Source organism: Sceloporus occidentalis, unplaced genomic scaffold, assembly GCF_023333645.1.
Source record: "Sceloporus occidentalis isolate IW3139 unplaced genomic scaffold, rSceOcc1.0.p SCAF_10, whole genome shotgun sequence".
Taxonomy (NCBI): Eukaryota; Metazoa; Chordata; class Lepidosauria; order Squamata; family Phrynosomatidae; genus Sceloporus; species Sceloporus occidentalis.
In genome coordinates, this window is record NW_028316990.1 from 22576924 (window position 1) to 22588293 (window position 11370).

An 11370-nucleotide genomic window follows, 5' to 3' on the forward strand; every position below is an offset into this window, starting at 1 on the left:
TTTTAAGCTTTACCGACTGCCATATATAATACTATCACATATGACAGCAGAAAACAGAAAAGTACTACCTGTGCTTTGACTTGGATTGAAAGTAACAAGGCAGTGTTCACATCTAGAGATGCAAAAGCATACTAGCTCAAAAGTGTGAGGTCTGCATAACAAACACTCCAACCACAGAACCACTCCTTCCTTACACACTTGCAGTTTCTCTCTCTCAAACACATCCATTCCCTCACATCCCGTTCATGTATTACAATACTAATGGCTGAGAGATTATAATGAACCCATGTAACACATACACAAAGGGTCCAGAGCAGTACCACCTTCCAATAAAGATAGGCTCCAGAGCATTATCTTCAGTGACAGAGGTCCCATGAAGACCTTGCCCTCCCTGCTTCACTACTCTTGCTTCCTCTTTCGATTCCCTTCTTCTGGAATAAGCCCATTCTCCAAAAACCGCAAGTTAAATGAACCGTGATGACCCAGTTATGCAACCCAGATGTGCTCCAATCGCTACAGTGCGCATCCAGGCCCAAGAAGCCTCTCTGCCCATCCTGTCTATGTACAATAGAGATATTTCCTCTGAGTTGTTTGACAACAATGAACCTATTTATATTTCTAGGATGGCTAATCTGAAGGAGTCTGGAGCATTTACAAATTGTAATTACGGTAAATAAGATACCCGCTAAAAAGGCCGACCAAAACAAAGTATGTGGAAAAATATAAATTCCTTAAACTGACTGCTAAATGCCAATTCACTGAAAATATAACTTTTTTCTGATAAGGTATGCCTGACTCTAGTAATTTATATGCCTCACATGATCAGGAATTCATCTCTGTTTGAGTACCAGTTAAATAAGGAATACGCTACTACCAGAATGTTGAATTCCAGGTAAGGGAGAAACAAGCTATAACTGCATTCAGTTAGGCAAATAACCATTTTATGCTTATGTTGTCTAAGCATTATTATTTTCTTGTAGGGATGCATTCAGATCTACTCACTGGGGCTTAATACAGGCTAGGAGCTTCATGGAGGGAACCACTTCACCCATCTGGGTGTGAGGATGAACACTTGGCAACCAAACACTTGCCAATTTTGTTAGCTACTCACATGCAATAAACCGTTCTGTTATCCAATTCTCTTGCTAAGAAGAGCTGGACCCCAGAAGGTAAATATTGGCTACAAAATGATAGTTGGCATCTTACATATTTCATAGTGGTTATACTGGACAATACAAATGTGCAAAAATGGTTCTGATGCAAGAAAAATTATTTATACTTTACACGTCTTGTGTAGCAAAGTTTTATTTTACTAAGCGTGTGTTCTGCTTTCACTGAAATCTGCCAAAGAAATACTGAAAGTGAAACAATAAACAACCCAAACGCTTTAGCTTTTTTAACTAACCAGAAACTTACATGACATATGTTTTGCTTGTACACTTTACTCCACCAATGGGAATTCTTCTCACAATGACAGACGAGTTCTTGGGAATCAGGGCGTTATCATCAGTATATTCTGAAAAGAAGAGAGAGAGTGTGCATATTCCTTGTAAGAAGACATTAAAAGAACTGGTGTGGAATTTTCCCCAATGAGACATAAATCCCAACACTTTCAACATTCACAACTCTATGGGGTAGTTAATACTTATCCTACTATTAGTAAGGTAGCATCTAATGCCAATTAAGGCTACTTTTCTCAATATTAACTGGATCTCTATAGCATACGCTAATAAAAAAATTTTCAGGACACTAACATGCAATCCATTCAAGTCCCAAATCCAGAGGCACAACAGGAACATTTCAAATTCTTTAGCATCTTATAACCTAGCCACAGTGGCCCATGCATATGTAACTGCCCTCCGATTAGACTCCTGTAATGTGCTCTATGTGGGGCTGCCCCTGAAGAAGACTTGGAAGCTGCAACTAGTACAAAATACAGCAGCTTGACTGGAGTATCATATAGACAGCATGTACTAGCAGTCTTTTAGGAGCCCTGGTGGCGCAGTGGTTCAATGCTGCCTGTCCTGCAGCCACTCACTCAAAACCATAAGGTTGCGAGTTCAATACCAGCAAAAGGGATCAAGGTCAACTGAGGCTTGCATCCTTCCAAGGCAGTCGCTAAAATGAGTACTCAGCTTGTTGGGGGCAACTAGCTTACAGTTGTAAACCGCTTAGAGACACTGTTAGTTCAGTATGAAGTGGTATATACATAAATGAAGCTGTTTGTTTTTTGGCTTTTAGAACTGCACTAGTTGCCAATACATTTCTGGTCTGAATTCAAGGTGCTTATGAGGAAATTTAAAGCCCTAAATGGTTTGGGACTGCAATACCTGAGCAATATTTGAAGGTATGCCTTTCCCTGTATTTGAGATCTACAGGGAAGATCTGTCCCAGCAGCGAGGCCAATTCACTGTATTGGGACTTAGGACAAGGCCTTGTGGAATGCTCTCCCCCAGAAGCTCCACTGGCACCAACACTCATGGCATTTAAACGCCATTTTAAAACACAATTTGTAAGATACCCTGAGATCTCTTGATGTATAAGATGGTATGAATAAATGAATGAATGCAGAAAATCCAACTCAGGCATTATCAGAGACCTGCACATTTCCTCAGTCGAGCAACACTGCTGTGGACAACCATTTCAGAATGAGAATAGCATAAGGAAGCTATTCAACTAAGATTTATTTAAAAGAATGTAAGAAGTGTTTTCACTGTCATATGTATAGCAGAACAGGTCTTTATACACACAATGCTCTGGCAATTCAGACTGTATGAAGATATGGATATATATTCTGTCTGTACATGTCTATTCAAATTAAATCAATGGGCTCAGATAAGTGAATACAACCTAACATCTGCACATTACAGGAAAGGAGGTAAAGTAGGTACCATTATACAAAAATCTGGGACCATTTCACTGGCTTTGTCTTCTACACAAAAGTGTGCGACCTCTTAGCAAAAGGTTTATTTTTCCCTGCCTCACATATTACTGCAAATAACAAAGTGTCACATTCATCCACATGTTTGATATTTATAATGAATGCATTTTTAGAGTACAATTTACTTCCATAAACATTAAGCACTAGGACTTCAAACAATGCTGAATTATGCTAAAGTAAGATTGTATAGGTACTGTATTTCAGACATGCAGAATGATATCCCATAAATCTAATTAGGTAAACCAACTTAAATCAAGGCAATTTAAATCAGCAAGGACGAAGCTGATTAATGTGAAGTCGAAGGCTTTCATGGCTGGCATCCATAGGTTTTGGTGGGTTTTTCAGGCTGGAAGAAAATCTTCTAGAACATGGCCCCATAACCCCAAAAACCCACAAAAAACTAAAGCTGATTAAAGTCACAATGGTGACCATTAAGCTGCATTCATTTACAACTACTGTAAGTGCACCTAGGTCTTGCATCTCCTTGTCAACTTGCATATGGTTTGCATGCCTTATCAGAGAGTGAGAATATCTGTGAAACTCTCGCAAAGAAATAAGTATCTGCATCTATAGCTTTCATTTACCATTCTGCTGCCCAAACTGACTTTCCCCTTTTGCAGCTATAACTATATGCCAATTTTCAAGTTACAGGGGTTGACAAAATGCCTTTCTGGGGCTGCATGTTGCCCTCAAGGCTACTCCTGAGACCCCTGACACTTGCCCTTCTCCCACACTGACCCTTTTCTAGTCCTCCAAAACTTAAAACTGCCTCTCATCACAGCCTTTAGGTACAGCAAAACTCCTTTTAAACAGTCTGCAGGGCTGCCTGAACAGTTTAACCTTCCACATTTTTTTCAAAACCAGAAGAGGTTTCAAAACCAAAATTTATTTGTCTGCCCCACGCCACTTATTTTACTTTCTGCAGGCCACGCAGAACAAAAAGTAGCCCCCAATCCTGCTGACATTGCCCACCCAGCCCTACAACGATGGAAACATCTGGAGACGTTTTGGTGGACAAAACTTCCAATAATCTTGCTTAAACCGTCATCTCCTTGCCCAGCCTCAAATGTGATCAACATACCCTGCGATGAAACTAACACCAATTCTCTCTGAAGAACAGGCACCAATGTCTACAAAAATGAGTCCAGAGGGAGCATAAAAAGACCAAGATGCAAAGGTGCATGTTTTGATGAAGCAGACTGGAGAGATCTTTTCTCCAACATAGACTCATAGAGTTGGAAGAGACCAAAAGGGCCCTGATCCAGTCCAACCCCATTCTGCCATGCAGGAAAACCCAACCAAAGCACACCCGACATATGGCCATCCAGCCTCTGCTTAAAGACCTCCAAAGAAGGACACTCCACTATTCTCCGAGGAAGGAGCGTGTTCCGCTGTCGAACAGCCCTTACTCTCAGGAATGTCCTCCTAATGTTGAGCTGGAATCTCTTTTCCTGCAGCTTGCCTCCATTCCTCCATTGTCTCATAGTCTCTGGAGCAGCAGAAAACAAGCTTGCTCCTTCCTCAATATGACAACCCTTCAAATATTTAAACAGGGCTACCATATCACCTCTTAACCTGCTCTTCTCCAGGCTGAACATCCACAGCTCCCTGAGTCGTTCCTCATAGGGCATGGTTTCCAGACCCTTCACCATTTTAGTCGCCCTCCTTTGGACACATGGCTCCAGTGTCTCAATGTCCTTTTTGAATTGTGGAGCCCAGAACTGGACACAATATTCCAGGTGGGGCCTGACCAAAGCAGAATAGAGTGGCACTATTACTTCCCTTGATCTAGACACTATACTTCTATTGATGCAGCCTAAAATCGCATTGGCCTTGTTAGCTGCCGCATCACACTGTTGACTCATGTTCAACTTGTGGTCTACTTGGACTCCTAGATCCCTTTCCCACATTTTACTCTCGTTCAGCCAGGTGTCCCCCATAATCCTATATCTCTGCATTTCATTTTTCTGCCCTAAGTGCAGTACCTTACATTTCTCCATGTTGAAGTTCATTTTGTTAGCTTTGGCCCAGCTTTCTAGTCTATTCAGGTTGTTTTGAATCTTGATCCTGTCCTCTGGGGTATTACCTATTCCTCCTAATTTGGTGTCATCTCAAATTTGATGAGTATGCCCCCAATTCTGTCATCCAAGTCATTGATAAAGATGTTGAATAGCCCTGGGCCCAGGACAGAGCCCCACTGGACACCCCTCTGGTCACTTCTCTCCAGGATGAAAAGGAGCCATTGCTGACCATCCTTTGGGTTTGGCTGGTCAACCAATTACAAATCCATGTAACAGTTGCCTTGTCTAGCCCACATTTTACAAGCTTGTTTGCAAGAATGTCATGGGAAACCTTCTCAAAGGCCTTACTGAAATCAAAATATACTATATCCACAGCATTCCCTTCATCTACCAAGCTGGTCATTTTATCAAAGAAAGAGATAAGGTTTGTCTGGCATGACTTCTTTCTCTGAAACCCATGTTGACTTTTTGTGATTATGGCATTGCCTTCTAGATGTTCACAGACTCTCTGTTTAATGATCTGCTCCACAATCTTTCCTGGCAATGATCTCAGACTAACTGGAGGATAATGGTTGGGACCCTCTTTTTCCCCTTTTTGAAGATGGGGACAACCAAATTTTGTAGGGTTTTGAGAAAGGCCGTTCTACTCAGACTTCCTCACCAAAAACTGAGAATGAACACTGTTTTGAGTATGTGTCAGATTTACACAAAACTAGGGCTGCTGTCAGGGGTGTAAAACAGGCGGTCCCCCAGCCCCATCGTATACCAGTGTGGAAACCAGGGCCATCCAGTTTACTGGCCCTGGGCTGTTCATATAAACAATTCTTACAAGGCATGTCTACTGTGGGACCATACCGCAATGGTGAAATCTGAAAAGGCCCAGGAATCTACTGAAGGAACGTGTTTTGCCGTAACATCCTGTGCTGCACCGTCAGGCAATGACTTCCGTGAGCCTTTACACAAATTAAAGTGTGAGTAGGCCAGGGCAGAACTGCTTAAGCAGTACAGGAAGTCTTAGGAGGGAATGGCTTGGAATGGCTCATCATGGCATGACGGCTCTGTTTACCATGCCTTCCCACTGACACATCTGCTCCGGAGGACATGTTCCTGGGCTAATTGGGCCACTGGCCTGAGCCTCACCAACCTAGCTGTCAAAACAGAAAGCGCAGAGAGCATTCCCTGCCGGTGGAGTAATCCCACCCCAACACAGGAATGGACCATCAAACTATCCCATCTGCCAGGAAGGAATGTACAGAAGTGCAGTTCAACTATCTGACATATATCATCGTCATCATCATCATCATCATGACCCCTTCTTCTCTCTGTCAGCAAGAAGGCGTCCCCAGAAGCCCAATACATTTCCAGGGCAGTGTGTTCAAGATGCATTAGCTGCTCACACCCATCTTGACAACACTCTTTATATCCTCAGGCCGTAAGCCCTTCTTAAACTCCAACCGTATCTGATGAAGTAGACTCAAGCCACTGGAAACTCATGCTACCAACTTCTCTTTTCCAGTTAGTTGCAAAGGTGCTACAAGATCCTTTTGCGTAAGTGGCAGAATGTTATTAGGAGCCATTAAGGCCTTGATGGAGGGCAAGAGCCTGGCTTTGGACTCCTTGGGATTAACTAGCATAAGATCTGCTGACGGAAACACCACAACACACCATCCAGAAGCCAGAAGCCCAACAGGAACGGGATCAATGCTTTAGCACCTCTGGAATTAGCAGAACAAGTCACCTGCGGATTCCTTCAAGGGAAGAACTAACTACCCCAGTTGGACAGTCATTCCAGAATAACAAGGTCCTAAATGAGGATCATAAAGACAAAAACAAGCAAGACAAGGACAGGCCTTGCTCCCTCCCTCCCTCTCTCTCTCTCTCCAACCCAAGAGGGAAGCAGGCAGGACAACCCAGGAGGCTGCTTTCTACTACAAGTACAATGGACACCCTTGCCTTCCCTTGGGGCTGGTGGTCATCTCAGCCAGGGATACCCAAACATGTGTCCTCAGGCTCCAAAGTTCCCGACTGCTGGGGTTTCAAATCCAAAACAAAGGAAGGCCAAAAGGTTGGGAGCCACTGATCCAGGCCAATACTGTCAGCTCAACAGGCAGCCTTGGGCCTGTTACAGACTGCCAAAATAAAGTCTCTTTGGGGGTATGCTGTTTAAATGATGCATGCGCCCTAAGAATCCGGAAGCTGCACCAAAAGCTGCACTCCAGTGCTTAGGAATGGAGTGTGGCTTTGGCGCGACCTCCGGACTCTTAGGACCCATGCATCATTTAAATAGCATACTTCCAAAGAGACCCGAAGCAGCTTTATTTTGGCGGTCTGTAACAGGCCTTGGTTCCTCCCGGGTTCCAGGCAGGACCCTTCCCTCCTGGCCCAAATGGACACAGGAAACATGGTGGCTTTGTACGGAGGGCAGGACCCTCTTGTCTTGCGGAGGAGGGATCCATCTCTAGACCCAGAGTCTCGGCCCAGCCAGCCCTGCCTGCATCTAGCGCTTCCCAACCTTTGGTCCTCCGGATGCTCTGGACTTCAGCACCCATCATTCCTGGCTGTCGGCCAAGCTGACCTCTGGGACCTGAAGTCCAAAATAAACGGAGGACCAAAGGTTGGGAAAGACTGGCCTAAGCCAAGGTGTCTTAAGCCGTGGCCTGAGCCAGTGGCCCCCAAGCGTCATCTTACCTGTTTTATGGTCTGTATGTGCAAATGCTGAGCGCCATATCAATAAAGCATAACAACAACAACAACAACAACAACAACGCTAATGCTAATCTCCCAGAAGCCTGGGCTGCACTGGCCCAAAGCCTGGGATCCTGGGAGCTGAAGTCCTGGATCCATCCCAAAGGCAGAGCCCATTGGGACCACGGCCTCCACAGCCAGCCTTTTGAGGGCCTTTGGACTTCCTCTCTCTGGAGCCCATCGCCTGGGACTGTGGGGAGCCCCAGGGCCCTCAAGGGGCCCGGGGTCTGGAGCCGTGTTTGGAGCTAGCCTGGGTTGAGCCATGGTTTCCCAATGGCCCCGAAGCGGAGCCCTTTGCGAGGCTTCCGACTTCGTTTCCCAGGAGCCTCGGCGCCGTGGGTCCAGAGCCTTTGAAGGGCGCCCTTGGAGCTCTTGGGCTGCCCTGGGTCCCCAGGCCCCCGCTGACCTTCCTTGGTCTGGGCGTTGGTGATCTGGAGGTCGCAGTCGGCGGCCTTGAGCTTCTCGCGGCCCATGATCTGCCGCTTGAGGTCGCAGAGGGAGATGTGGAGCCCGTCGAAGGTGACCGTGTCATAGTTGAGCTTCGAGGAGAACTTGTAATGCACGCAGGACATGGCGCCGCCGCCTCCGCCGCCGAGGGACCAGAGGCCCAGGGGCCCCAAAGGCCTCGCCTTCGCCTTCTTCCCTTTCAGAGGCCGAGGCCGAGGCCGACGCCGCTCCGGGGGGCCGCCATGGCTGCCTCGGCCTCCGCTCGGGCCCGGCTAGGCCTCCATCATGGCGCCCTCCGCCTCTCTCTCGCTCTCTCTCTCTCTCTCTCAGGCCTCGCTAGGCCTCTCCTCCTTCTCCTCACGAAACAACGGCGGCGGGGTTTCCCGGCCGGCAACCGCACGGGCCTCGGGAAAAGGGAGGACGACGACGACGACGAGGAGGAGGGCAGCAGGCGCAAGGGAACGGCGGCGGCGGCGGCGTCGACTGGGACCACTGCGCACGCGCACGCCGCGCAACCGCCCCCCCGACGCAACGCACGCACGCTCCCTCCCGGAGACGGAACGAATGCGCCTGCGCAGCCTCCAGAGTACGCCCCGCCTCCGTCCCCCTCCCACGTGACCCGCCCCTGCGCATTATGACAAAAGGAGGCGAGGAAAAAGGCGAAGCGCTGCTGCCGCGGCGGGAGGAGAGGAAAGGACAGGGAACGGCGGAAATAGAAGGGAGGAAGAGACCAGGCCGCTCTTCCGCCTTTTCTCCCTTCCACCCTCCGCCGCCTCGAGGGGAGTGACCACGTGACGCGGAAGAAGGCGGAGCCTCTCTTAAAGGGGCGGGGACACTTTCCCCTGAGAGTTTGGCTCCTCCTCTGCGGCTTTGGCTGCGTCCAGACGGCAGGGATAGCCCGGTTTGGCACCGCTTTAACTCCTCTCTGGCTCAAGTCTGTGGAGCTTGGGAACCGGCAGCTTCATGGCAGCCCTTTCCACAGCCTCTCCGTGGCCTTTAGCCCACGCTTTAGAATACAGTTCCCAATCAGCGAAGACAAACCCGGTTCTTAATGGCATCCCTTTCCCCCGAAGAAGGAAGGGCTCCGGCGGCTGACGGCGTTAAAGACGCCTGCTTCCGTGTCTCCGGTGTCCCTTCCGAAATACGGCTAAAGGCGGAATGTTGTGAGCCGCCTCGATCTCACTGGAGAGCTATGAAGGCGGTTGCGATTGTTATTGTTATTATTTAAGAAGTCACACAATTGTATTATTATTATTATTATTACTATGTCTTTCTTATATCTCACCTTTTCCTCAAAAGAGGGGCTCCAGGCGGAGCACAAAGGGTACATATATATATATATATATATATATATATGTCTATGTATAATATTGTACTGCTATTAAATTGTATTGTTTGACGCTTGTTGTTGTCCGCCTTTGGCCCCTGGATCTTGAGAGGAAGGCAGGAGAGAAGAAAGAAGAAAGGATAAAACAAATACAAAATGCTAATACTAATTTGTTTTTATTATTTTCATTTTATTATGTTCATTATCAAATAATAATAATATACAATAAACATACAATTAAAAACAATTATAATTGTCTGATTTAATTGTTTAAGGGTAAACGGTTTTAAAGGCTGAAGATGAACTTCTGTCTCTTTAGGCCTCTGGACCTGGGTCTCCTTCGCTGCAAAATGGAGTCCTTCTGGTTGATCTATTCAATGAGACAATGCCTTCTCTGCCCCCAGGAACCAAGGCTTCCCTCCTTCGGCTTCTTGGTCTCTGCCATCGGCTCTTCTTTCCTAATACAGCCAGCTATTTTGGATCTGATCCTAACCAACAAGGATGACTTGGTTAATGGGGTGCAAGTGGTGGGAACCTTAGGTGGAAGTGACCATGTTTTCCTAGAGTTTGTTATACAGTGGAAAGGAGAAGCCAGGCATAGTCAGACATGCATTCTAGACTTTAGGAGAGCGGATTTTAGTAAACTTAGAGAAGTATTGAGGGTGATCCCATGATCAGAAATACTAAAAGAGAAGGGAGTTCAGGACAGATGGGAGTTTCTCAAAGGAGAGATACTGAAGGCACAATTTCAAACAGTTCCAATGAGGAAGAAAAACGGGAGATGTCTCAAGAAACCAGGATGGATGACTAAGGAACTTTCAACTGAGCTGAGTTTGAAACGGAAGATGTATAAGAAATGGAAAAAGGGGGAAATCACCAAAGAGGAATTCAAAGACATAGCAGGCATGTGTAGGGGTAAAGTCAGAAAAGCTAAAGCGCAGAATGAACTCAAGAACAACAAAAAGGGCTTTTTTGGATATGTCCTCAGCAAAAGGAAGGAGAAGGAAACGGTAGGGCCACTGCGTGGAGAAGATGGCAAAATGCTAACAGAAGACAGAGAAAAGGCAGAATTACTCAACACCTTCTTTGCCTCAGTCTTCTCAGAAAAGGAAAAGGGAGCTCAACCTGAGGATAAAGGAGAAGAAGACAAAATAGGGGAATTTCAGCACAGAATAAGTAAAGAGATAGTAAATACCTTGTTAATCTAAATGAATTTAAGTCTCCAGGACCAAACAAACTACATCCAAGGGTATTAAAAGAACTGGCAAATGAAATATCAGAGCCATTGGCAATAATAGTTTTTGAGAACTCTTGGAGAACAGGAGAAGTCCCAGCTGACTGGAGGAGGGCAAGCGTTGTCCCCATCTTCAAAAAGGGGAAAAAGAGGGTCCCAACCATTATCGTCCAGTTAGTCTGACATCTATACCAGGAAAAATTGTGGAGCAGATCATTAAACAGAGAGTCTGTGAACATCTAGAAGGCAATGCCATAATCACAAAAAGTCAACATGGGTTTCAGAGAAAGAAGTCATGCCAGACAAACCTTATCTCTTTCTTTGATAAAATGACCAGCTTGGTAGATGAAGGGAATGCTGTGGATATAGTATATTTTGATTTCAGTAAGGCCTTTGAGAAGGTTTCCCATGACATTCTTGCAAACAAGCTTGTAAAATGTGGGCTAGACAAGGCAACTGTTACATGGATTTGTGATTGGTTGACTGGCCGAACCCAAAGGATGGTCAGCAATGGCTCCTTTTCATCCTGGAGAGAAGTGACCAGAGGGGTCTCCAGTGGGGCTCTGTCCTGGGCCCAGTGCTATTCAACATCTTTATCAATGACCTGGATGACAGAACTGGGGGCATACTCATCAAATCTGTAGATGACACCAAA

The 11370-nt window shown here is 46.2% G+C and overlaps 1 protein-coding gene across 6 annotated transcripts in view; it reads right to left on the minus strand.

Annotated features, from left to right (window-relative positions):
* The window catches only part of RBBP6 (RB binding protein 6, ubiquitin ligase), a 32731-nt gene extending 24086 nt beyond the window's left edge, over window positions 1-8645 (minus strand). For 3 of the 6 annotated variants that reach the window (XM_089540592.1, XM_089540591.1, XM_089540597.1), the window contains exons 1-2: window positions 8114-8645; window positions 1417-1516 (exon numbers count right to left, since the gene is read on the minus strand). In XM_089540592.1, coding sequence (XP_089396718.1) covers window positions 1417-1516; window positions 8114-8279 — 266 coding nt within the window. In that variant the 5' untranslated portion in view covers window positions 8280-8645. Of the gene's footprint in view, window positions 1-1416; window positions 1517-8113 lie in introns of those variants that run through there. The other 3 variants (XM_089540596.1, XM_089540593.1, XM_089540595.1) reach the window with 2 other exon arrangements.
* Window positions 8646-11370: the final 2725 nt, after the last annotated feature.